Consider the following 25,511-nt stretch of genomic DNA (forward strand, 5'->3'; position numbering starts at 1 on the left):
TGCCGAGCTCGCTTACAATTGCTGCGTAGAGTATGTGAGCCTTCTTCCCAGTTGATGCTCCAGGAGGACGCGATGCATCACAAAAAGTAATGGCTGCTGGCACGTAATTTAGTAATTACATGCCAGCAGCTTTCGTAATGGCTCCCTAAAGACCCAAGGATATATGTCGTCGTACTACAGCAGGTTTGAATTTATTTGACGACAGTTACAGCGTCTGTGGTTTATACTTCGCCGTTCAGTGTTGGACTTACATACATTCCGTACAAAATATAGCACTGAAGCAAATTACGAGAAAATTCATCTTACGAACGACCGCTCGGAACGTATCTCGTTCGTAAGATGGGGAGCGTCTGTATAGAAATATGAAAGTGTATTACCATCTACATTGCTTTTTTTGTTCTTGGACTGATGATATTCAGAAACACATAGCTTTCAATCGATTACTTTCAGTGGCTTCAAATCTGCTTCCACACAAGAAATTCACAATTAACACATAAATTCACCTATTCATCATTTGTTTTTAAAATCCAATTCTTCCCCATCTTCATGATTGGATCAGAATTGGGTATTGATGGCATGTCAGTAGCAAGATTCCCTGCATGATTTGTGTTTTTGTTACTGCTTTGGTGAAATGCATGTTTTTAATGGAGCTTGCATCTGCCTGTGTATGTCTGTTTGTGACTGTCGGTGCAGCCCCCAGCAGAGAATGCACAAGACTCTGGGCACTTGGGTGTTGACGCGCCCAGCAACGACGTGCCTCCCACTATAGCTGATATCACCCCTTCCCCAGCCCCACAGCCCACCTTGTGTTCAGCTTCAGCCCCACCAGCAGACATATCAGTCCCCGCCCACTCTGCATCCTTAGAGCGACCTCAGACGGATGGGCTCACCGGACCCTTGGCCGTGGAGGACAGTGTGGCTGAGGGGGGCGCGTTGCAGGGCATGACCACATCTGCTCCACAACAGGCTGAGACTCCCATGGATGCGGTGAAACTGGAGAGTGTGTTGGACCCCACAGAGCTTTCCACTGTGAGTGCTGAATGATGGAGGAGCAGACGGAGGGGTGGACTTGGGTTTGGTACAAGGGGAGTCCGCCATGGTCTCATGGGTGCTTCGCCGCCTAAACAAAGTCGATTTGAAGCAGTCCCCCTTAACCAAATGTGTCGGCAAGATTCCATTGCTCTGTATAATGTTGTTTTAGCACTATTAACTGAAGAATAGCTGTGAATAGATGTTTTTTGTTTTGATTTGTCGTGAGTGGTCTGTTCACCCAAAATATTTCTTCAGTGGATCTGGTCAAATGTGCGCACAGTTTAACAAGCATAAAATGGGTGTTGTGATTAACCATTAATTCATTCACTGCCATTCCTGAATTTATTCGGGAATTGAAAATATGACATAGTGCCATTCCCAAATTTGTTCGGGTTTTGTTTTTTCTTTTTTGGGTGCTGATAAAGCGCTGGCCATTGCCTCTGCCAATGTTTTTTTTTTTCCACAAGGGGGCAGCATTTCCACTTTTTCCATGTTTCAGTTTTGTTCCACCTTCAGCTGCTGTTAAAGCGCTATATAAACAAATATAAATGTAATGCATTGTATTTTGGACAGTTGCCCTCATTTCAAGCTCAACTCCAGACCCATATAATTTCGGAATTACCTTTTTTGATGAGATTTCTTCCGCTCCATTGAATGTTTATGTAGTCTTAAAACTCATTATTTTGTGGCTCCTGGAATTTGAGTGACAATGACAAAAACCCTGACACCGGAGTATATGCATTTTGCACATTGTCTGGCAGTGAATGAATTACACAGTGGTTCTCATTTAAGTTGGTCTACCCATTTTAAAGAGCAATTTGTCTTTCTTGGGGTGGCCACGTTTATATGCGTTTCATATTCATACCCACTTTTTAATGCTCATAAAAGCCAAGTAGCTTGCCGCTTTCCACCATCTCTTGCATCCTCACTGTAAATGTGCTCTGCATGACAGTGGAATGCTTCCCCACCTGTGATTTTTTTTTGTGACCGCCCCTCTCATCATTCAAAGTGTAATGAGATTGATACGATCTTCCTTTGTTATGAATCCCATACCAATAGATACATTTAGCCATGCAGCTAGTATTTTAATTGTCAAATTATTTTATATATGTCAGCTTGTATATGATGACCCCTACATCATGTGTCCAGCCTCAATCCATGGCAGAGGTCTTGGCAAAGAAAGAAGAGCTTGCAGATCGACTAGAGAAGGCTAATGAAGAAGCAATTGCCAGTGCCATCGCAGAAGAAGAGCAGCTGACCAGAGAGATTCAAGCAGAGAACAATGATCTTGAGACCGTCAACGAAAATGACTTCCCGGTTAGAAAAATGGGCACATTTTAATCTCTGAAAAGTGGATTTAGTTCCTCTGAACCGTATTCTTGCTTTCTGTTACATCCTCTTTCAGGCTGGCATGACAAATGGAGGATGTGGGCCCAATATGGAATGGAGTGAAATGTTGGCAGACTACGACGGTATGGATTTCCATGTGTCAGCTTCAGTTGTAAATTGGTTGAAGATGTCTGACACCACAAATATTTTCTTTACTCATCGTTTGAAGCGAGGGAGGCTTGGCGTCAGAATACTTCATGGGGTGACATGGTGGAGGAAGAGCCGGCTCGACCTCCTGGACATGGGATCCATATGCATGAAAAATTGTCCTCGCCATCACGCAAAAGGTGCGCGTGTCCTCACATATTGACTTTGTATCAAGTTAAGTAAAATAAAAACTGATCTAACTTAGCAAACAGTGTATAAAGGCCAAAATGACTGTTCACTGTTAGGCTAGCATCCGAGGACCCTCAACAATAAGTCCTGTGATGTGATTTATCTTACTCTAAGGCTATTGTCAAGATCTGTGAACTAAAACCTGAAGGATTTATGATCATATATCGGACAGGACGATTGCAGAGTCGAAGAAGAAACATGAAGAGAAACAGCTGAAGGCTCAGCAGCTGCGGGACAAATTGCGAGAGGAAAAGACACTCAAACTGCAGAAGCTTTTGGAAAGGGTGAGCTTGTGTATTTTGTTTTTCTATTTTTTCCTTTCATCACTTTGCTGCTGTGAAATGTAAATTTCTCCACTGCGAGACTAATAAAGGCAAATCCAATGTTCAGTCATGAAAATGTTTCATAATGGGTCTCGGTGTAAGAGCAGTTTTACGATTTTATCAAAACATTTTTAATATTTAAAATTTCTTTCCTCACTGTACTGGAAATTGAGCCTAAAATACAATTTCCAGGGATGCATCTGGGCTGCGCCCTTGCGCCATTTACGCATTTTGACACCCACTGGCGCAACTTTGCAACTGCACTGCGCCAGCACCGGCGCAAATCTATTATGATTGGCGCATATTGCTACATGACAGACTTCTGTTAAAATAGCTAAATAAATAACCTTAGTTAAGCAGCAATTGAAAACTGTTTTCCTTCACAGGATTTAACTTTGGTCGTCCACCATCTTGCCTTACCAATATCCAGCCATAATTACCTTGCATTTGTTACAGTGCGTTCCAAAGTCTTGGCATAGGATATTTCGGGCTTTTCCGTGATCTGCCGAAAGTGATAATCGAATATACAATTACCCATTGGGGCATTGCAGTATTTACATTGAACATAGTGGATGTTTGCAATATGGAGAGTGAGAACAAGAGTACACTAAAAGACATTAAAAAAGGCATTAAAAAAAGGCAGCAAACAAACAGTCTTGTTTTTTAAGTCTGCGGAGGGTACTGACAATTTGTTGCAGCAAACTGCTGTTAATGATCCGAATTTAGTGGTTAATGGGAATGATTTTAGAGCTGTTGTATAACATTGGAAATCTTCAAAGCAAAGAAATCTGTTAAAATAGACACTAGTAAGAAATATTGTGATGTCTGTTCTCTTAATCTTCCTTCTGTGTAATACAGTCGAATATCAAAATAGCACAGGATTGATTGTATAGTAAGTAAAGAAAATAGAAAAAGTTTATGTATGATTACATTTTACTCAAATTAAACTAATAAAGGCAAATCCAATGCAATCCAATCCAAATTGTTTATGTATGAGAAAAAGAGATTTTAGTCAAGTAATGTTTTTTTGTTTGCAATTTAGAAATAAGATGCTCCAATGAGTGTATTTGGTTTATTTCAATCAGTTTTGTGTACTTTGGCAATCTATTAAATCGGGCCCATCGATTTTAGAATTTGGCCCCCTTTTCAGACACTATTTAAATTTCCCAGATACATCCCTGCAATTCTTGAATTCGTATAACTCTTGATTTGCGATTTGTACAGGAAAAGGAGGTTAGGAAATGGAAGGAAGAGTTGTTGGAACAACGGAGGAAGATGATGGAGGAAAAGTTGTTGCATGCAGAGTTAAAACGAGAGCTGCAACTCCAGGCCATTGTGAAGAAAGCTCAAGAAGAAGAGGCCAAGGTAAGTGGAGCAATTAACCATAACCGAGTCCATATTAAGAAACGTTGCTTTGGAGCCTTATTTATGACATGGTAATTGTATGTTTGACCATGCAGGTAAATGAAATAGCATTCATCAATACTCTTGAAGCCCAGAACAAGAGACACGATGCCCTGGCAAAATTAAATGAATATGAGCAACGCCTTAATGAGCTCCAGGAGGATAGGCAGAGGAGGCAGGAGGAGAAGCAGGCCAGAGATGAAGCTGTGCAGGTGCGGCGATGAACATTCACATAGTTAGTGTCTTTCATCTTTGTTCACAGCCTGCTTTTCTTCTTTGGTAGGAACGTAAACGAGCCCTCGAAGCTGAGCGGCAGGCACGCGTGGAGGAGCTGTTGATGCGGCGCAAGGAGCAGGAGGCTCGTATTGAACAACAGCGGCAGGAAAAAGAAAAAGCAAGAGAGGATGCAGCACGGGAGAGAGCAAGGTTCGCATTTCTCAATGTAGTGTTGCCATTATGGAAATTGCAATGGTAATTACATGATGGTAATTAAGTTTGTAGTTTTAATATTAATACAAATACCAGAATATAGCTTTTATCAAAACATATTGTATATACAGTGATCCCTCACTACTTCGCGGTTCAGTTGTCGCGGTTTCTGTGCATCTCAGATTTTTTTTTCGGGGAAAAAAAACATTCAGAATTTAAAAAAAAAAATGTAGAATGACTCAAAGGTTTTGGACATGGTTGGAGGTGAAAAGGTTTCTTCAGCCGTCATCTCTACTTCTTTGAAGGTGTCTCTCCTCATCCGAAAAGCTTTGCAAACAAACTAAAAGTTGTGCTGGTAGCTCTGGCCCTATATATGTATCCCAAATGGATATATGTAGATTGATGGACCACTCCTGTACGACAGAGAGCTTACACAGACGTACATGGCTGTATCTTGATTGGTTCCCAGTGCTGACGTCACCCAATGAGAGCATGATATCCCATAATTTACAGCCATGTGGATTGGCTGTGCATCCCCGCCCAGCACCCCCCTCTGTCTTATCACGTGGGTTATTATTACAGTAAAGTCTCGTTATATCGATATTCAAGGGAGTCCGAAAAAATATCGATATAACCGGGACTATCGATATATCCGACCCTGTTTGCATGTAATTTTCTCCGTGCGTGCATAGAAATAGTATCGATATAACCGGGACTATCGATATATCCGATATCGATATAACGAGACTTTACCGTATATCACTGTACTTCCCGGATTTTCATCTATTGCGGGTGATCCTGGTCCCCATTAACCGCGAAAAACGAGGGATTACTGTAAATCTAATTTTCAATGTTGAAATGAAATATAAAACTACCGGTACATCACACTGTTGTCAAATGATCTTTTCTCTGTTTAATAACAAAGTCTATGCACTCGTTTTGTCTCTTTCCTTCTTTCTGGAATAAACTCATTACTCACTAGTCAGGTTGTAAAAGTTGCTAAATATGGCGGCCGCATCGCTAAGTTTACTTATGTGCTCTTCTCTGTCTCTCCACTATACTCTTAACCATATTTTTAAAATCTACCTTGACTGAAATAAAGGTTAATTTATTGCCCAGTCGTATATTCACTTCTTTATAAACCTGCTTTCTATATTGTCTGCAGAGATCGAGAGGAGCGTCTGGCCGCTCTTAGTGCGGCTCAACAGGAGGCTATGGAAGAACTGCAGAAGAAAATTCAAATGAAGGTAAATTGAGACAAGGCTCACCTTGCCTCTCCAATAGACACCATTCAAAGACCCCCCTTTTCCCAACTGACCCCTTTGCTTTCTGTTTGCTTTTCCACAGCATGACGAGAGCAGCCGTAGGCATATGGAGCAAATGGAGCAGCGGAAGGAAAAGGCGGCTGAGCTCAGCAGCGGCCGACACGCGAACACGGACTACGCCCCCAAACTAACGCCATACGAGCGCAAGAAACAGTGTTCACTGTGCGCTGTTGTGGTACGTACATTTCATTAGACAGGAGACTCTCATTTGGTCTTCTTGGGATTTTATATGATTAGATTAGATGAACATTTATTTGTCTCACAGTGGAAAAATTTACTATCCACAATAGCAAAAACAATACAGGAGCTGCTGTAAAGACAGCCACTCTCGTGGCGCCTTCTTGAAGTAAAAAAATAAAATAACATAATGATAGACATATAAGAAACTCCAAATACGTACTAACTTTGCTGTCACATGCATCGTCACACTTTTCAATTCCGGAATAAATGTAGGAATGGCAGCGAATAAGTTAATTGTCTTGTGGAACAAACCTAAGTTCATTGCTCTGGTTTTACCTGAGAGGTTCAGCAGGCGTAGGTCATGCCCTATTGGCACAAAAACAACCAAGCGGGTGTATCATTTCACCAGTATCCCATGGGGCTCTGATGACCCCTTCCTGCCTCCGTTTCAATTGTGTCGATAGTGACCTCTGACCACTATGCTTGTGTTTGCAGATCTCCTCGGAGGTGCACCTGTTCAGCCACACCAAGGGCAAGAGGCACCAACAGGCCGTGCGAGACAGTAGCAGCATCCAGGGACGGGAACTGTCCGACGAAGAAGTGGTGCGTATCATCCTGCCGATGACACGGACGTTTATTCTACGAAATAATGCCGCTCGGTCGGGTTGCATAAGAGGACAAAGAAACCGATGAATGTCTTTTATAGCACCGTTATTATTGTTTATATAACAACCCCTCACTTTGTGCGATTGCAAATGGGCCTTGAAATGTACGCAGTCAGGGTTCAGTGCTCCAGTGGAGGGGTGACATCACCTCATCGCACTGTTTTGTTTTGGGCAGGGGAGTCGCAATTGAACGCTTTCCATGAGAAGGCAGACCATCAATGCAAGTCAACCTCTCAGGCTGCAATATGAGATTGGGTTTTCAACTCCGTTCATTGTGAGGTTGACAACTGTTGGTGCTATATGCAGCACCTTTGGCCCCACCAGCTCTTTCATTCAAAGCTTTTCTTCCACGCTCTCTTGTGAGAATAATTGATATGGACACCGCTCTTCCTCTGGGGTATTTTTCATTTTAGCGGAAGTCAGTTTGTTCCACTTGACGGTTCAGTAAGTGAGAAAATGGCCAATCAAAATCACGTTAATGAGCCTTTTTTTTAATTGACACATTTCCCCAATTGTAGAGCGAACACAGGTCATCTTTTAGGACAGGTCGGGAACCTTTTTGACTAAGGAAGGCATAAAAGTAAAATATTTAGAAACGTTTTTCATTGAGAACCACACACATACACACACCCCACGCACGTGGTTTCAACAAAATGTCAGACTGTATTATTTAAAATAACTTGGTGATAATACTCACCATGAATATGACTATTTTTCCGTGCCTTATGATTGGTAAAAAAAAAATCCAGCCAAACGGATCGGAATGAATGTCAACTTGCCGGGTCCATAGGCGAAGTTACTGCTAGCTAGCCTGCACACTGCTCATTAGCTTTCACGCTAGCTTTCTGTTGTCTCTCACAGAAGTATATTGATGCTACGTTAGCATGGGGCTTGTCAAAATGCCACTGATATTCAACTGTTTCATTCATGGTATTGTTTCATTGCAAATTAGAATCACGGCAGAACCTTTTCTCTCCACAAAGGTGAATCATTTAGTCCATTCAACCTGAAGTGTACGACAGTCGTCATTTTTTTTGTACTCGTCACGCTTATTTAAAAAGGGCCGTTTACATGTTTCCACATCAACGCCCACCAGGTCAGTATCATCCAATCAAAATTGCGCTTTTCGCAAACTGCCGCCCAAACGGGAAATGAACAGTGAAAAAGCGACAATATGTACGTATGTATTTAATTTTATTGGCGAGCCAGATACAATCATCAAAAGAGCCATGTGTTCCCGATCCCTGTTTTAGGAGCTATAAATCGAATTAATTGTGATGATAACAATAACGGTTAAATACAAATTAAACTTGTGGAAAAATGTAAAAAGAAGAAAAAACATTTTGACAAGAGAAAGTGAAAAGTGACAAATAGCCCTTTGACATAGAATTATGAATATGAATATGTCGTGCGGCGAGACAGCAAGCAGGTGGAAAGTTGATAAAAGTTCACTCAGCCAGATGCAGGAAGGGTATTGTGAGTTTTCTTTATTTGAAGTTGATATCAGTTTTCGGCAGACCCCAGGTAACACTGCTCTCCAGGTTGTCCTTTGTCCCTATTCTTCCTCCTCAGCATTTGTTTTAATGTCCTATTAAATCTTTCAACCAGACCATCGGTTTCAGGATGGTAAGGAGTGGTTCTTATTCCTTTAACTCCAAGCTGGCTATAAAGGCTTTTCATCAGGTGATACATAAAGTTTGTACCTTGGTCTGTTAATATCTCTTTAGGTATGCCTGTTCTCGAGAATAACTCAACCAAACATCGGACTACATGTTTCACATGCATAGAACGTAATGGGTAAACATCTGGGTACCTGGTTGCATAATCACAGATTACAAGAGCATTGTGTAAAAAGTTATTGCAAAAGCACTTTTGGAAGGATTACACTAAAATACATATATAAGCACTTCATTAATTTGAATGCATGTTTAAATCCTTTATGGAAGTTTGTCCTTTCAGAATCAGAAAACCTTTAATCGTCCCACAATGAGGAAATTAAATAATAATAATAATATAATAATAATAATAAATTTCGTTTAGAAGCGCCCTTCTAAAGGACATGTTAAAGGCTTGTAGGTTATTTTGGCTTGTGTGTCTGTATAACTACTGACAGGTGGAATTTTTTATTTACTTTTTTTCCCTCTCTTCATACGTTAAAGTGAATTAAGATGAACAGGTGAACTCCAAAGTGGCGGCTCAGATTATTTATTTCAAACCTAATTTTTGTCTCAACTATTTAAATCCTTCCGCTGCTAGCTCATTTGAAGACTTTGACTCCAAAACGTATCCTGTAACTGTAAAGTGACCTTGAGACTTTTGAAAGGCGCTTGAAATGTAATGTATTATTATTATTATAACGCTCTCTGTCATGAAATATTTTGAATTGAAATGAAGACGGTTGGCTCCTCTGAGCAGAAGGTCACGTAGTGGTTTTCCCACACAAGCTGATGCCAATGAATTATGTCTTTATATTTTGTCTCCTCCAGAGGCTCATGAATTAAAGTGAAAATTCAAGGATTAGCAGCAGGCCATAATGGAAACAAATATATTGAATAATGAATCAGTTTTATCAATCATTACCTGGATGGTTTAATGTGATACCTTGGTTTTAATGTAGGCTTGTCTGACATTTTCCCCCCGCTTCTCCCCAGCCCCAGTTTAATGTGCTTCCAAATTGCTTTAGTCAGATGCCATATTTATTGATCGTCTTTATACACTGCGTACTCTTGGTAGGGTTGTCCAACATGGGGATGGGGGGGGGGGGGACAAGGCTGCAAAGAAGTGATCTGATCTCCCAAAGGATCCGATAAGTCCAGGAGGTCTGTTCGGCGCTCTTTCTATGGCCCCCTAAATTGAGAACCTTGCTGAAATATCAAGACTGCCAGCTGAAGTCTCCCTCTCACTCCCCTCGTGCTGTTTTGAAATCTGACACTCGACACCTTTCCAGTGCTGAAATTGCCTTTCTCAAGAAAGGAAAAAGTTTCAGTTAAAACATTGGTGTCAGATTTGTACTTATGACATGTCCATGCTGAAATGTCATCCAAAGGACGTAGTTTGATCCAAAATAATGTCATGCGAACCACCGTAGACTGTAACACCATCCATTGTCCTCATCACTTATCGTCTAGTCGCTGACATGAAATTCAGCTGTTTGCTCAACGCCAAATGGAAAGCTACCCGCTTGGGCCTTTTGTGAGCGACACAAGAGGCACTGGGTGAACATATCCCATAGAATATATATTTGTGAGGGCTCCCTTTGAGATCTATGATAGCTCTGACCATGTCAGAGAAAGGGAGGGATGTTTAGAGGCGGGTCGTGTTTCTCCCACCAGAGGCAATACGCGATATTATGCCGCCACGCAGCCCTCGGGCTGGTGTATTTGCTATTTAGTGACAATGGTTCCATGGCAGACACAGTCTGTCACCATATTTGACTGCCTCAAACATTCTACGAGCCACAGAGTTTATCCTAAATCTTTTTTTGTAATAACCGTATCTGTATTTGCTAAAGCATCTACAGCTGCCTGTCAACATTTTCCCTTATGCAGCAGTATAATATTTCAGTTTACCGTTAGGATGTATTTTAGACAAATGTTCCGGTTGCATTATTGAAACGGTTCCATTAGGTGAGTTGCAAGCTCATGGGATAGCCTCTCACAGAGTTTACGGACCGCATGTGAGATCACATCGATGGTTATGGGACATGACTGACCTGTATGAAGAAACAGATGGTGAAAAATAGTGGTGAGAGGAGACTTTAACAATTATAATAATAATAATAATAATAATAATAATAATAATAATAATACATTTCATTTATAAGTGCCTTTCAAAACTCTCAAGGACACTTTACAGTCACAGAATTTTTTTTTCTGCGGGTGAGCAGAGGCAGCCACACGCGCCAGCGTACACTCATCCCATTGTCAATGTAAATTTTTTCGTTCTGTTTTTTTAATAACTGTAATCCTGTTTAGGCATAATCTATAATAATTGTGATGTTTTGTATAGGGATCAATAAATTCACCCAGAACAGGAGTTTCAAAAGAGACTGTCTCATCACATAAAAATATTTCAAATACTGTATAACGCTTTATTAACTCATTCACTGCCATTTACGAATGTATTCAGAAATTGAAAATATGACGTAGAGTGCCATGCCCAATTTGTTTGGGTTTTGTTTTTTCTTGTTTGGGTGCTGATAAAGCGCCGGCCATGGCCTCTGGCGATGTTCTTCCCTTCTACAAGGCGGCAGATTTTCCCTTTTTTTTATGTTACCGCCTTGTTCCAGCTCCAGCTGTTGTTAAAGCGCTATATATAAACCAATATGTATGTCTTACATTGTATTTTGGACAGCCGCCCTCATTTCAAGCTCATATAACTCCACACCTATATAATTTAGAGAATAACTCTTTTTTTTTCTGATGAAAGTTTCTTATGCTGCATTGAATGTTTATGTAGTCCTAAAACACCATATTCTGTGGGTCCTGGAATTTGAGTGAAAATGACAAACACCCCGGCACTGCAATGGACACATTTGTCCACACTGTCACTGGCAGTGAATGAGTTAATGTGTTTCGCATCAAGCTGTATCAATGTGCATCAACAAATTCACCTAGAACAGTAGTTCCAACAAAGACTGTCTCATCACATACAAATATTTCAAATCTACCACTTTATTAATACACTGATCGTTACTTTACAATTATTCCCATAAGCTGATCCAAACAATCTCAATTTAATCATCTTTCAGAAGCAATTGTATTTTGGAAATTAGCTTTTTTCACAACCTTTAACTAATTATGACAACTGTATTACATTCCACTCCATTTAACATGCAGGTGCACCAACACTTGTCACCAAAGGCCATGGGAGCCCACACAGAGGCATCTCAATGGGAGTCCTTTTATGTGTGCGGCCTATCCTCAGGTGTGATGGATAACAACATAATGACTTGATGGAAATACAAAAATGGTTAAAGCGACTCCTCTCGCCTAAAAGCATGTTCATGGGTTGGGGCCTGGACTGTAATTACAGAATGCAATAGTTTTACATTCATATGTTTCACAGGAATATTTACACGAGTCAAATCCGTGTTGGCTCTCTTCTTTTAACCTAACTTTTATTTTATTTTTATGTAAACTGAATAGAAAACAAAAACAATTGATAGTTTGTGTTAGTTGGCAATTGCTAAATTGTTTTATTTAAAAAAAATCTAAATTTATTCCACTTGTATTCCACTATTTTTAGGAGCATCTTTCGTTAAAGAAATACATTGTGGACATCATGACTGACAGCTCCGTTTCTTCTGAGAGTGTAAAGGATAACGAAGAGAGGCAAAAGGCCCGCAAGAAGGCCAAGAAGCTCCGTGCAAGGATGAATTCCAGGTCAGTGTCTTTTTCATTCTTTTCATCACTTCATTCCCATCTTGAGACACAGAAGACAAAAGTGATGCAATAATTTTTATTGTGATTACAACAAAAAAAAGAAATAAGCATCCATGACTGTCCACAAGGTAACACTAAAGACCAAAATTTATGACCACTCTCGATGATTAAAAGGCAAAACTGCAGATCGGTCTCTTGGGCCTAGCCTTCCACTTGGAAAAAGCTTTCCAACAAATTGCTACCCTGCCATTGGCCACATCTCTTTCTGTACAGTACGCGTGGTAAATCCTTGACTATTTTCTTCCTTTTGGCTATTGATTTTTTTTTTATGAAAAAAAATCTAAACTAATAAACAAATTCGAAAGCAATGTTGATGTACAGTAGATCATGAATCTGATCTTTAACTTGGTGTCAGAATAAAGAGTGAAAGAGACTATTTATTTAGTTTTTTGTTTTAGCTTTTGGTGTCCACAATTGTTCCTTCGGTTTTAGAGGCCAGGGATATCGTTAGTCTAAGAATGAATATTTTCATTTTTGTCCGCAAAAAAATGTAAACACGTTTAAGAAGTATTTAAAAAAGGGACTTGCACACTGCAACAATCAAGACGAGGACACGGAAAATCCTACTGGACCCTCCGCACCCTGCCCACCACCTTTTCCGGCGACTCCCCTCAGGCGGCCGCAACCGATCCATACGCACCAAATCGATTACATTAGACAAGATTATTATACGTGCAATGAACTTGGACCATTTTATCTATGTCATTGTGTGAGGAGAAAATATTTTGTAAATTATGTGGGGGAAATGGCATTTTTATAAAGTGACATCAGAATCAGAAAGCTTTAAATAGTCCCACAATGGGGGAATTTGCAGTTTTAATAACGTAATGCGTTTCTTAAGTAATATTATCTTGTTTTGTCATCGTCATCAAAATCATCATCTCTGCTTATAAAAGAAAGCGTTAACACCACAGCCTGAGACATTCATGTCTTTCTGGCCCGGTGCTTCAGTCACAATATACTGCTGTTCTTGTTTTCGTTGACGCTCTGTGGTGTTGAGAAAGTGACATGATCCGTATCTGTTCTCCTTCATTCCCTCTCCAGCCCTGTTGGGACTTGCACTCAAACGCAGCAAGCCCCCAAAGGCAATTAAAAACAAAAAAAACAGCACAGAACCCTCTTGAAACATAATGTTTGACTATAGGATATAAATGGATTTCAGATCTTTTCCTTTCAGCGTTTCCCTTCAGCGAATCAGCGTCCTCCATCTTCAGAGGTCCCAAGCCCGGATAAATACAGAGGCTTGTGTCAGGAAGGGCATCCAACGTAAAAGCTTGGCCAAAACAAACATGTGAATCAAACCTCTGAAGATGGAGGACACTGATTTGCTGTGGTGACCCCTTGATGGGAAAAGCCGAAAGGAAAAGAAGAAGTTTACATCTATGGCTAGATTAACTGCTAAAACGTGAGCGACATGACACGAGCACTGCCCCCCACAACTAGATAATAGAATCTCATCTCTCATCTCATTTTCCGTACCGCTTATTCCTCATTAGGGTCGCGGGGGTTGCTGGAGCCTATCTCAGCTGTCTTCGGGCACACAAAGACATACAACAGTCACTCTCACACTCACACCTAGGGACAATTTGGAGTGGTCAATCTGCCTGCCATGCATGTTTTTGGAGTGTGGGAGGAAACCGGAGGACCCGGAGAAAACCCACGCGGGTCCGGGGAGAACATGCAAACTCCACACAGGGAGGCCGGACCGGGATGCGAACCGGCGACCTCTGCACTGTGAAGCCGGTGTGCTAACCACTCGACTACCGGGCTAGATAATAGAATAAATAACTAAATAAATATAATACATGTATTTAAAGGACAACCGACATCACATTTTTGTTTCCTAACTGACATCAGAAAAACGTTTTATAGCATCTAAAATACCCAAAACATGCAGTATGATATTTTTATTCAAATGCAAAACACCAATGAAAATGACTTAAAGTGTCCAAAATCTGCAAAAAATTGAGCTGCGAATTGGGCATTTTCAGAAAGTCCCGCCCCCAGTTCGTGACGTCACGCCAAGACGTCTTGCATTGCTGGAGAATCAAAACAGTGGCTTCATATTCAGAGAATATGCTTTCTTGTTACACATCCAGTTATGAATATGATTCAAATAGTTCTGAAGAGGAAAGCATACATGTTTGCAATCGATTAAAGAATTTATTCCGTGCCATTTTGAGGCAACATTGGGGGGAAATGTATCACCAAAAAAGAGGCAGAAAATGGCAACCAACCTCCTGTGAGGAATTAATCACCCCGTTTCCACAGGCTGATAAATTCCTTCTATGGAGCTTGGTCTCTCTTGTCTGGCTCTTTTTGGTGCAACACAATGTTTTCATACCAAACAAGCACAGCAAAATGCATTGACGTGATGGAAGGACTGCTACAATGTGTCCTTTTTTTCGGTCAGGGGCGTTCCTTCAGTGACGTGACGTACGGACTTGTCACCAACTCAAAAACAAGACTTCCGGAATATTCAGCGCGAGTCTTAAAACGTAAAATATAGCTAATGCGGTGGAATCTTTGTAAAATACGCTCAGTAGAAGTCATTTGAAGACATTTTACAAATTATGGACACAACTTGTCCGAAGATGTCGGTTGTCCTTTAAGATAACAATAAAAATGTCTCTTTTTTTATCTTTGTGTCCTACCAGCTCAAATTTATCATCATAACATACATACAAAACGTAAAATTGCACTGTCCTAGGTGACAATTTCAATTAAAAAATCATGATCAATGGTCCAGCTTTGATATGTTCTCTTTTATTTCTTAATTTTTGCTGCTTCACATCTGCGAGTCTTTCGAGTTCTGTGAGAGAAAGTATTAACATTATAGTTTAATCATGAATTTAGTCTCTGGCAGCAAAATGCTCCTGCCTTGAGATCGGCACTAGTGTCTGAGCCATTCTGCTGACAGGCCAAATAAACAGAATTGGCTTGAACATTTTATTTCCTTTTGCACTTTCCTCCACAACCTGCTCAACTGGAAGCCTAAATACTTTTTCTTTAGCATTAAAAAACTTTTTCTTCATTTGTACTACCTCTCCAGAGCAAAGCAATACGAGACGTCGTTTGAGGCAAAGACGCAAGTTCCTGACTCCCCGTACAAAGCCAAGTAGGTCCAATGTTTGTTTCCCCCCATAAATCTCAAATGTTTTCAAAAATGTTCAATATTTGAATACTTAGGTCAAATTAATTAATGGCTCGATCTGCGATGGATAATTGCGAGATGTGTTAATCTCCACTATATTTTCAGGTTACAACGCCTTGTGAAGGACCTTTTAAAACAACTGCAGGGCCAAGATAGCGGCCAATGGGCCAACAATAAAGTATCCAGTCTGGATCGAACTTTGGGGGAGATTTCGCGCATCTTGGAGAAACAGGTATCTGAAAACAAAATGCGTTTGTGCAGGCTCTCAGTCGTACAGGAGCGGTCCATTGATGAAAAGGTTTTTCTTCAGCCATCATCTGTATTTCTTTGAAGGTGTCGGACGTTTCACTCCTCATCCAAAGAGCTTTGTCAGCAAACTGAAGTTGTGCTGGCAACTCTGGCTTTATATATGTCTGTCAGTAGACTTCTTAGGTCGATACCACACGTAAACTTAGGCTGGTGAGGTGATACCAGCGCTAATAGGTCAATCAGAGCCAGGCATAGAACATTAGAGGTAATCTAATGCTCCCCCCAACCTTTGAGCAGGGACCTATCAAAGTAGAGGTGTGGCACCGCCACCTCTGTCCATTAGGGATATATATATATAAGGCCAGAGTTGCCAGCACAACTTTAGTTTGTTGAAGAAGCTCTTCGGATGAGAAGCGAAACGTCCAACACCTTCAAATAAGTAATGATGTTGGCTGAAGAAACTTTCTTAGCGACTTAAACTACATGACTGATTTAAACAAATTATCTTCTTGTCCTTCTGTGTTTTTTAATTAATTCAGCCATGCCGTATCAATATCCAATTTGACTTAACTTCATCCCGTCCCCGTGCTGGCTTTTGAGCAACAGTCCCGATTTTGGGGCTCGGCTGTCGGCGGAGCCGTCTGCAACCTGGCGCGGGATCATAACAGACACACTCTGCATGTCTCCTCGGTCATTAGTTGTGTTTGGCTTCAGTTCCCTCTGTCTCACCCTCCCAAGTATCACTTACTCTGAAGACACTTGCTTTTGGTTATTGACTAATGAAGACCATGTTAACTATGTTTTGATTGTACATATGGTACCAATAGAGGTTCTTCCTGGCACGCGAGTTAGCATTGTCGCTACGTCTGTGGTTTGTACCACTCAGACGCCACAGGTTCTGACAATGCGAGTTAGAAAAAAGGAAAAAAAAACAGTATCCCTGCGTGACATTTACGCTTAGATTTCTTAAATATACCAGCTATACTATGTGATTGAGAGGTAAATAATTTGTTGTCTTGCTCAACTCAAAATGCATTATTGCAGCCCATTACAATGTCTGTTTTGCATATTTTCACAGTCCTTTCAGTCATCAAAATTATTTTAGGGAATAATTTAGTAAATTAGTTATGTTTCCAGAACAAAATTCAGGTTCACATGGAGTATTTTTCGATCAGGTAAATAAATATTATTTTTCCACAAATTTTGTCGCTTACCTTCATTAACTGCATCAATAATGTCAGTGATATCAATCTCCGCCTTATTAAAAATCTGCATGATGCCGTTTTAATAAAATGATTCAAAGCACAGTAGCGACACCATTTTGCCCTCAGTTTGCCGTCACTTTTAAAAACGTTTATCTTTTCATCCTACTTTAACCCCGAAGTAGTGATGAAGTGTTACTGCTCCTTACAACGAAGATGGTGTAGAAAGTGCTTACATTGAATGACGGTCATTTGTGTTGTGTCACATTCTTTGTTTTTTGTTGTTGTTGTTTTGACTTCAAGATTGTGCCGCGGAAGTGGCTGCCTATGCAGCAGGTCCTGTATTTTTTTTCTACTTCTCCTCTTACTTTCATCACTTTGCTCCCCCATCCATCCATCCATTTTCCTTACCGCTTATTCCTCATTAAGGTCACGGGGATTGCTGGAGCCTATCCCAGCTGTCTTTCGGCACGAGGCGGGGGACACCCTGAATTGGTTGCCAGCCGGGCACACAAAGACATACAACAGTCACTCTCACACTCACACCTAGGGACAATTTGGAGTGGCCAAACTGCCTGCCATGCATGTTTTTGGAGTGTGGAAGGAAACCGAAAGAACCGGAGAAAATCCACGCGGGCCCAGGGAGAACATGCAAACTCCACACAGGGAGGCCGGACCGGGACGCGAACCGGCGACCTCTGCATTGTGAAGCCGGTGTGCTGTGAAATGTAAATTACTCCATTGCGAGACTAATAAAAGGCTAATCCAATCCAATCCAAAATGCCACTAAATTTTTGCGATAATAATAATACATTTCATTTATAAGCGCCTTTCAAAACTCTCAAGGACACTTTACAGTCACAGGATATTTTTTTTCTGCGGGTGAACAGCGGCAGGTGCATTCGCCAGTGTTAACTCAACCAAAATGTCATGGATGTGCCAAAATTAGTAGTCTGTCAAGCAATTTATCCAATATAAGTATGAACAGGTTTCAAAAAGCTATGACCTATGGCAATTGATCATGACTATAAATCTGTTCCAGTCGTATTCAATAAAGCCAAAATGAAAAGCTATATTCAATATAGTTACCTTTGCCTTGTATTTCCAGCTACAGTTTATTTGAAACTTGTTTCAGGCATTTTTTCAACTGTAAAAAAAAACTAAAATAATAATTTGCGCAGAAGGAAGGCATTAAAACACCTGCCACCAAGTTTATGATGAGGAAAATATACAGCCCACTTCCTGTAATGACTCATAAATTTCCTGCCAACTTGTGGTTTGCGCCATTACACCATGCCACAGCGTGTCTGTGGGCGTCAGAATAGAAAGATTATGGAGTACCATCAGTGACAACTGGGTTAGCCGGAGATACCATTATCGTATTTCCCCTGGGATGCTTGGAAAGAAGTACTGGCTGGCACAGCCTCCTCTAAGGAGAGAGGAGGAGTCAGCTGTGTTGTAGCTCAAAGGCTGTCACGGCAATGAGCAACTCCGCTCCGCCCGCTTAACATAAGGTCAGAGGTCAGTGGGCCACTGAAGATGTGCGCCCCTCACCAGCGCTGCTGTTGGTGTCAAAAAGGCAAAGCAAGGACTTTGTCTCTCATCTCGATTTTAAATCTCATATATTCAAGCCATCTCACAAAAAGTAGAGTCGTGGAGAAACATGATTGGCAAATGAAGCAGTCGCAGGAACACTTTGCTCTCTAATCCCTGGACAAAGTCAAATAAATACAGTTTCCATCAGCATGGCTGTCTGGCCTCTTCAAGTCGGTGCCGTTTAGATTATTTGACCTAACAAGCATCTCTCATGTCACTGACTCACCTACGGATTTGTTTTTCTGCCTCATATCTGATTCAGTCTCCACTTTCTCTGCTAATTCTGTAGACAACACCCGACACTCCCCTCCAGCACGGCTGTTTTGGCCCCACCTATTGAGACACACACACGAACACCGCTCGTGAGGTTATGCCGCCTCGCTCTGACCCGTCTTGTTTCTCCCTCTGTGGCCTCTAATGGTTTATTTTGTGTCAAACCTAATTCTAGCGATACTATGTGATTGAGAGGTGAATTTTTCCAATTTTCTGCTCCTCCCCCCTCCCTGCACACACTCATTATTATCATTACAAACTGCCCAAAGTGTTTATTAGTGTTTTCAATTATAGCTTGTCCGAAAATATGCACCACATAAGAAAATGTCAATAACATGGACCTGTGAGTACCTAAAAGCGTGCGCTTTATTTGCCTTTTCAATGCCGGCTGTCAGAGCCTGCTTGTGCCATATAAGGAGTACCGGTAGTTTGAACTTTAAAAGTGTGTTTTCTTAAGGTCAGACACGTACAAGGCTCACGGTCAGCAAAGTGAGTACATTTCTTTACATGCTCATCTTAATTAAGAAATTATACATTCAGAAAACAAGTTATGAATTCACATGCTCAGCAAAGCATGGCATTTTTTTAAACTACATTTATTTTTCATTTACATTGACAAATACCAAATCGTATTTTGTTAGATGTTTTTGAAACATGACAGCTTGAGCAAGCATGAAAATTGCAATACTGTTCATTGGGATGGATTGGATTTACCTTTATTAGTCTCGCAGTGGATACATTTTCATTTCACAGCAGCAAAGTTGAATGGAAGATGAAAGGAATGAAAGAAGTAGAAAAACATCTTGAAGTCAAAAGAACCCAATAACAAAAAACATGTCAGTCATTGGCATTCTGTTAGTGCTTCTTAGTCACAGAGAGTGACATTGTCTTGTCTTTTTTGTACGGATGAGCATTTCACTTGATCTTGGTTTCACTCCCTGGTGCTTTGTACTATCTTTGCGACTACTTTATTACCTGTATATGATAGCTGTCCTTGTTAAGTACTTTGTTAAAGTTTCAGCCGTTGTTAAAGTGCTGTATAAATCAATATATATTGTATTGTGTGGTGACCCTCAGCTTCCCAGACCCAAGTCATGTTATTGTTTCGACCAGTGTTTCATAACATTAATTAATCAAAACACCACTTTTACATTTGAAAAATGTCATGGAACAGAAAAATATCAAAAAGAAACAAAAAACAACAAATGCTGAAATAATGACAATCCCATCTCGATGTATTCACAAATGTAGATTTTACACCAATACATACACACACAAATCTGGATTAACTCATTCACTCCCATTTCAATTGAAAAGCATTACGTGGATCGTCATTCCCGAATTTGTTCGGGTTTTGTTGTTGTTTTTTCTTTGGAGGGGGTGGCGATGAAGTGTTGGTCAGACCTTTGGCAATGATTTTCCCTCCCACAAGGGGCAGTATTTGACTTTTATACAGCTGCCCCCATTTCAAGCTCAGATAACTCCAGACCCATATAATTTTGGATTTAACTTAAAGAGTCTAAGATTTCTTATGCTGTATTGAATATTTATGTAGTCCTAAAGCTAAATATTCTGTGGGTCCTGCAATTTGAGTGAAAATGACAAAAACCCTGGCACTGGAGTGGACACATTTTTGCATATCGTCTGGCTCTGAATGAATTAAATTCCCCTTGCAGTTAGCCACCAACTAGGCTGCAGTTTTTTGTTTTGTTTAGACCTCTCAAGCTTTTATGATGAGAATCCGTTTTTTTTTTCATACAAAGAGTGAGATTTTCAGTTTTGTATCAACTCGACTACTTGCTTGTCCATCTGTTGGTCAAGCTGGACTGGTGAGGCTATTCCCTCCTCTCCATGTAATTAAACTGTCTGGTGGGAGGAGACTACAAAATGCAATCTGGCTGGTCTGTCCACATGGGTGCAGGAATTAGCAGCTGCCGCTGCCTTCTCATCAGCTGGGGTAACAATAGTTGACCCTGGACAGTAATTGAATAAGATTCTCCTTCTTGTATTATTCAGAAGCCATCCTTCTAACTTGTGTCTTAATGGTTGGCCTTTGGTGGCCGTTCTCTTCAAGAAAGATAAATTAGCTTCTCCTCCTCTATTGTTACTATTGATTTAGGGGTTAAAATTGATCCAGATAAATGGAAGGGATCATGAACTGTATTTTTAAAGGTGACCAGACCAATAAAAATTAAATAAATAAATGGGTGCTAGATGTAGCAATGTAGTTAAATTGTAAGCCAGTTATTTCCCCCATTTAGCGCAAAATGAATTCATATAGTATTATTGCTGGTCCACTTGTCGTCGTGTGTTACTGAACCAAGTGCTGAGTGAATTGCAAATAATTGCTAAACTAACAATGCAAATGCTAACGGCGGACTGAAGTCCAGCTACATTTCCTTACAGACACCGAAAGCAATATTAATTAAAGTATTGTTCCTTAATTCAAACGCTAACTTCAAACAGATGTTCTTGAGCAGAGACAAAAATCTAGCTACTTTGATTATGTAATTTGAATATATTCTTTTCCAGACAGTTTTGTTCTATTTTCACAACTAGATAGATCTGTCATCAGAAGATACCACGCTAGTTAGCTTGCTAGCTACCTAGCTCATTGACTGTCTGTTTTTTTTTTTTTTTACTGGAGCCAGCCAGCAGGTCCCGTCAAGCCCCTTCTGTACTTTTTAAGAAGCCTCAATGAAAGAGCTGCCTCACATTGGGAGCTTTTAGTTCAGTGTGTTGAGAGGAAAGTTGAGAGGACTGTGTCTGAAACCCAGTGGATTTGACGCAAGACATTCTAGCTTGCCCTCTTGAGTTAGTACAAAAATGGAAACCTTGCCCAAATTACCCTCTTTAGGACATTTTTCGTTATGTTCGACCATAAGAGGCTTTTGACATGCTTGTCCAGAGTCAGAGTGTTAGATGAAGAGCTTATGTGTAATTTAGTAAAACGCTTGGCTCTCTAATGTGTTCAGGCATGTTGGCAACTTCCCATCTAGTGAACAAAAGCGCTGTGAAGTGGCTGGATATTAGTGCTGTCATAGCAATAAGGAGCCCGTAACCTCATTAGGAGGTGGGGTGACCTTCAAGGTAACACGGTCCACTGAAGTCGTGCAAAGTAGGTCCTTCAGCATCAAACACCTACAGCTATTTCCTCCCGATCAACCTCCACACAAATGCAGTCGATGGTGCAATCACCTTGGTTTTACTCAACTTTCCAGTCAGCATTCAATAATCAACAATATTAACCATAATAGTCAAATTAATTTTCATATTGAAGGAAACATTGCAGTGTTAACCGATGCTGAAAAGTCTGAAATAGGGACAGTGTCTGGATGTATTTATTTTTTACCAAGATATCACTCCAGGTCATTTTTTCCCCATTGTTAAGAATCATGGAAGGTGGAAACCAAATACGTACACTGATACCTCAGCTTACAAACTTAATTGTTTCCCAAAAAGTGTGTGTAAGGCAAAAAGTGTGTCTTCCAAACATTAATTTCCCATAGGAAACCATTAAAATGAGAATAATCCGTTTCCAGATCCCTATAAAACAATTTTCTACTAAATAAGCCGTAATCTACAAAAAATATACCTTATTTTATGTACGATAAATGTGCTATTGTATTGTAATTAAAGAAATAAACTGTACTGTATAATAAAGTTGTTTTATTTACCTTTGTTATGGTCGTTGATGTCGTTGCCTCGTGACGATATCCGAGTGAAGTTGGCCGTGCTTTATCGGCGATAATACCCTCACATACAGTCTCCTACTATCTGCTTTTTGTTAATCCAAATCAACAGAAGTTTTTCAACCTCTTCTATTTCCTGAGATCGTTGCTTAGACAACACAGAAACCCCATTCGCCACACGTGGTAATGGTCGACTTAGCATACCGGTACTAGTCCGCCAGCCTTTATGGCGCTCCGTGTGTTTTCCGAAAACTAGTTCGTATGCCAAGATTGTATTCTCGCGAATTTAATGTTCGTAAGGCAAAAAGTTCATTAGCTTAAGTGTTCGTAAGCCAAGATATCACTGTACTGACTAATTGTCCACTTTAATTTCAGCGGTAGGATTGAACAATCTTTTAAAGGATGTACCCGTTTTAGAAGATATGGCTCACATCCTATTTTTTTTTTATTGTTTTATCAAATACAAAAATGTAGAAAGAGAAAACCCCAGTTTTTTTTTTTTTTTGGAGTCTGGCACATTTTTTTTAGACCACCGTAGTCTTACTCAAGGCATGTTCCCAACAGAGATATTTGCCCTCTATTGAAACTTGATTACAAGGGGTCAATTTGTTTGTTTGAGCTCAAACAGGTTATACTTTGTTTGCAATTTCACTGCCTCGCCCCTTTTGGAAGAAAGAGAGTCTCGCCCCCATGAGAGCCATGTCACCAGTCTGTGCTTGATTGTCTTAATTATACCTTTTGTTTTTCTCTGTCTCTTTGTGTTTTTTCTTTTCCTCCTTTCAGAACACCGCAGACCAAGTAGCCTTCCAAGTGGGCGGTGGCTTATCAGCTTTAGAGCAAATCCTGCAGGTCGTCACTGCAGCCTCCTCACCCACCGCCCTTCCCCGTATTCCTTACAAGTTAGTACCACATTTGAAATTGTGCTTGGCTAATGCACTTGATCGAATGAATGTCATTTTCAGTTGCACGCAATTTATTAGTGTAGTTTACACCACTTGGTTTCCGGTTGCGCAATTTGCAGGTAGATAACTTTAGTTGTCAGAAAAAGGGCGAGGGCGGACCTGTGTTGCCTGAAAGTTAAATCCTCTAAGTAGCAATGTTTAAAATATCGATAATGACATCACCTTTGCATGTCTTTGCAATTTGTGGTTATTTTTCATCTCTCCTGACCACTTTTCATGTCATACATGTCATCAGTTTCACTTTGTGGGCTGTATCTTTTGGCTGACAACCTCCAGTGATGTCACGCTGTTCCTGTCCGATTCATTTGTCCTAATTGCTCTAATTCAGAGAGTTTATCGCGAACAAATCAGTGTTTCATAATTGCTTTTCAATAAATATACTTAAAATGCATCACTGACTAACATTGTGTTCACAGAAATTTGAAAGAGGTTCCATTTTGACCAATCAATCTGGGTTCATTCTTTACTCTGGCAACTTGTCCTATTTGCCATTTTGAGGTCAGGGTATGTTTGAGTTGTAGGTCTGCCGTTTGCCAGGCTTTCCCGTAGATAATGTTCGAGACACAGGCAGCCCTTCTTCCCAGTGGAACTCTGTAATGGAGCAAAATGGCCTTCCTCTTCCATTTATTAGCATTTAGTGGTCTCTGAATCCCTGCTAATGGAGACATTCTTTTATGTATAAGGCTTTTAAAGGCATCACTTGTCTATTGATTTTTTTAGGGGCGGTGGTTCTAATCAAAAATCCCAATCATAGAGAATCCTCGACAGATGATTTCTATGTTTAATTCAGTTAACTGTTTTTGAACTCTCGTATAACCCGTAACCTTGTAAAGAAAAGTCCATGGCTTATTTGAGTTCATAATAGCAGAACGTCTGCCAAAATAAAGAAAGTTGATAGCAGTATTCTAAGCAGTCATACAGATCCCCTCGGCCATGGCCCAATAGCTTTGGAAATTGATCCTGATTGGTCATTGATCAATTTTCATGTTTCAGTGGCTATATTTCAAACGTGGTTTCACTGTACCTGACCTAAATGTTCATAAAAATGATGATGCTTCATTGCCACAGAAACATTATGGTGTTATACCCAAAAATATTTTTTCCCCAGCCACCATGGTCATTGCTCTGAAGTAACGGTAGTGCGTGTGTGAAAAGTTTCCTCTGTTAAATTCTTCTTATCTAGCTATCCAGCTCTCTATTGTTAAGGTAATTCGCTATACGAACATTTTTAAACATCTTTTCTATTTCCTTTTGCATCATTTTGTTTTTCTTGGACTTCCTGTCGTGTCACATCCTGCTAATGACTTTATCACTATCTAGCTGGCTATATTGCTAGCTAACTAGCTATCTAGCTGTCTATTTGGCTGTCTATCTGCCTGTATAGCTAGCTAACGAGCTATCTAGCTGGCTACGTAGCTACCTATCTATTTGCTATCTATTAGCTATTTAGGTATCTAGCTGGCTATATAGGTAGCTATCTATTATCTATCTGCGATCTAGCTAGTAGCTAGCTAGTTAGCTTTCAATCTATTTGAGTTATTCCAGGTTAAGTTTAGCTGGCGTGTGTGGCTGACGCTGCTCACCCACAGAAAAAAAACTTGTCCTTTGACTATAAAGTGACCTTCAGATTTTAGAAATGAAATGTATTGTAATTGTATAATACATATATCTATAAGGTGCAATAGTAACTTTGCAATGTCAGCATAACAATATTTTAGTTTTTCAAACCAGTGTTGCTGTTAACTGACAAAGAGAAAAGCAGTCAGCTGTCAACTTGTCACTGACCTTAGCCTGATTGGCTACACGTCATAATGGACCACCATGTAGACACAAACCCCAGAGTATGTCTTGCGCTA

The 25,511-nt window shown here is 40.3% G+C and overlaps 1 protein-coding gene across 3 annotated transcripts in view; it reads left to right on the forward strand.

Annotated features, from left to right (window-relative positions):
• Positions 1-25,511, forward strand: part of scaper (S-phase cyclin A-associated protein in the ER) — a 69,687-nt gene that overhangs the window by 16,425 nt on the left and 27,751 nt on the right. For all 3 annotated transcript variants that reach the window (XM_088997008.1, XM_088997009.1, XM_088997011.1), the window contains exons 9-23: positions 694-1,029; positions 2,182-2,349; positions 2,438-2,504; positions 2,591-2,708; positions 2,930-3,041; positions 4,305-4,445; positions 4,541-4,696; positions 4,768-4,910; positions 6,079-6,160; positions 6,261-6,413; positions 6,914-7,021; positions 12,331-12,467; positions 15,580-15,645; positions 15,787-15,913; positions 23,477-23,592. In XM_088997008.1, the coding sequence (XP_088853134.1) occupies positions 694-1,029; positions 2,182-2,349; positions 2,438-2,504; positions 2,591-2,708; positions 2,930-3,041; positions 4,305-4,445; positions 4,541-4,696; positions 4,768-4,910; positions 6,079-6,160; positions 6,261-6,413; positions 6,914-7,021; positions 12,331-12,467; positions 15,580-15,645; positions 15,787-15,913; positions 23,477-23,592 (2,030 nt within the window). The remainder of the gene's footprint in view (positions 1-693; positions 1,030-2,181; positions 2,350-2,437; positions 2,505-2,590; positions 2,709-2,929; positions 3,042-4,304; positions 4,446-4,540; positions 4,697-4,767; positions 4,911-6,078; positions 6,161-6,260; positions 6,414-6,913; positions 7,022-12,330; positions 12,468-15,579; positions 15,646-15,786; positions 15,914-23,476; positions 23,593-25,511) is intronic.

Source organism: Hippocampus bargibanti, linkage group LG05 (assembly GCF_051943395.1).
Source record: "Hippocampus bargibanti isolate YZ-2025 linkage group LG05, ASM5194339v1, whole genome shotgun sequence".
Classification (NCBI taxonomy): domain Eukaryota; kingdom Metazoa; phylum Chordata; class Actinopteri; order Syngnathiformes; family Syngnathidae; genus Hippocampus; species Hippocampus bargibanti.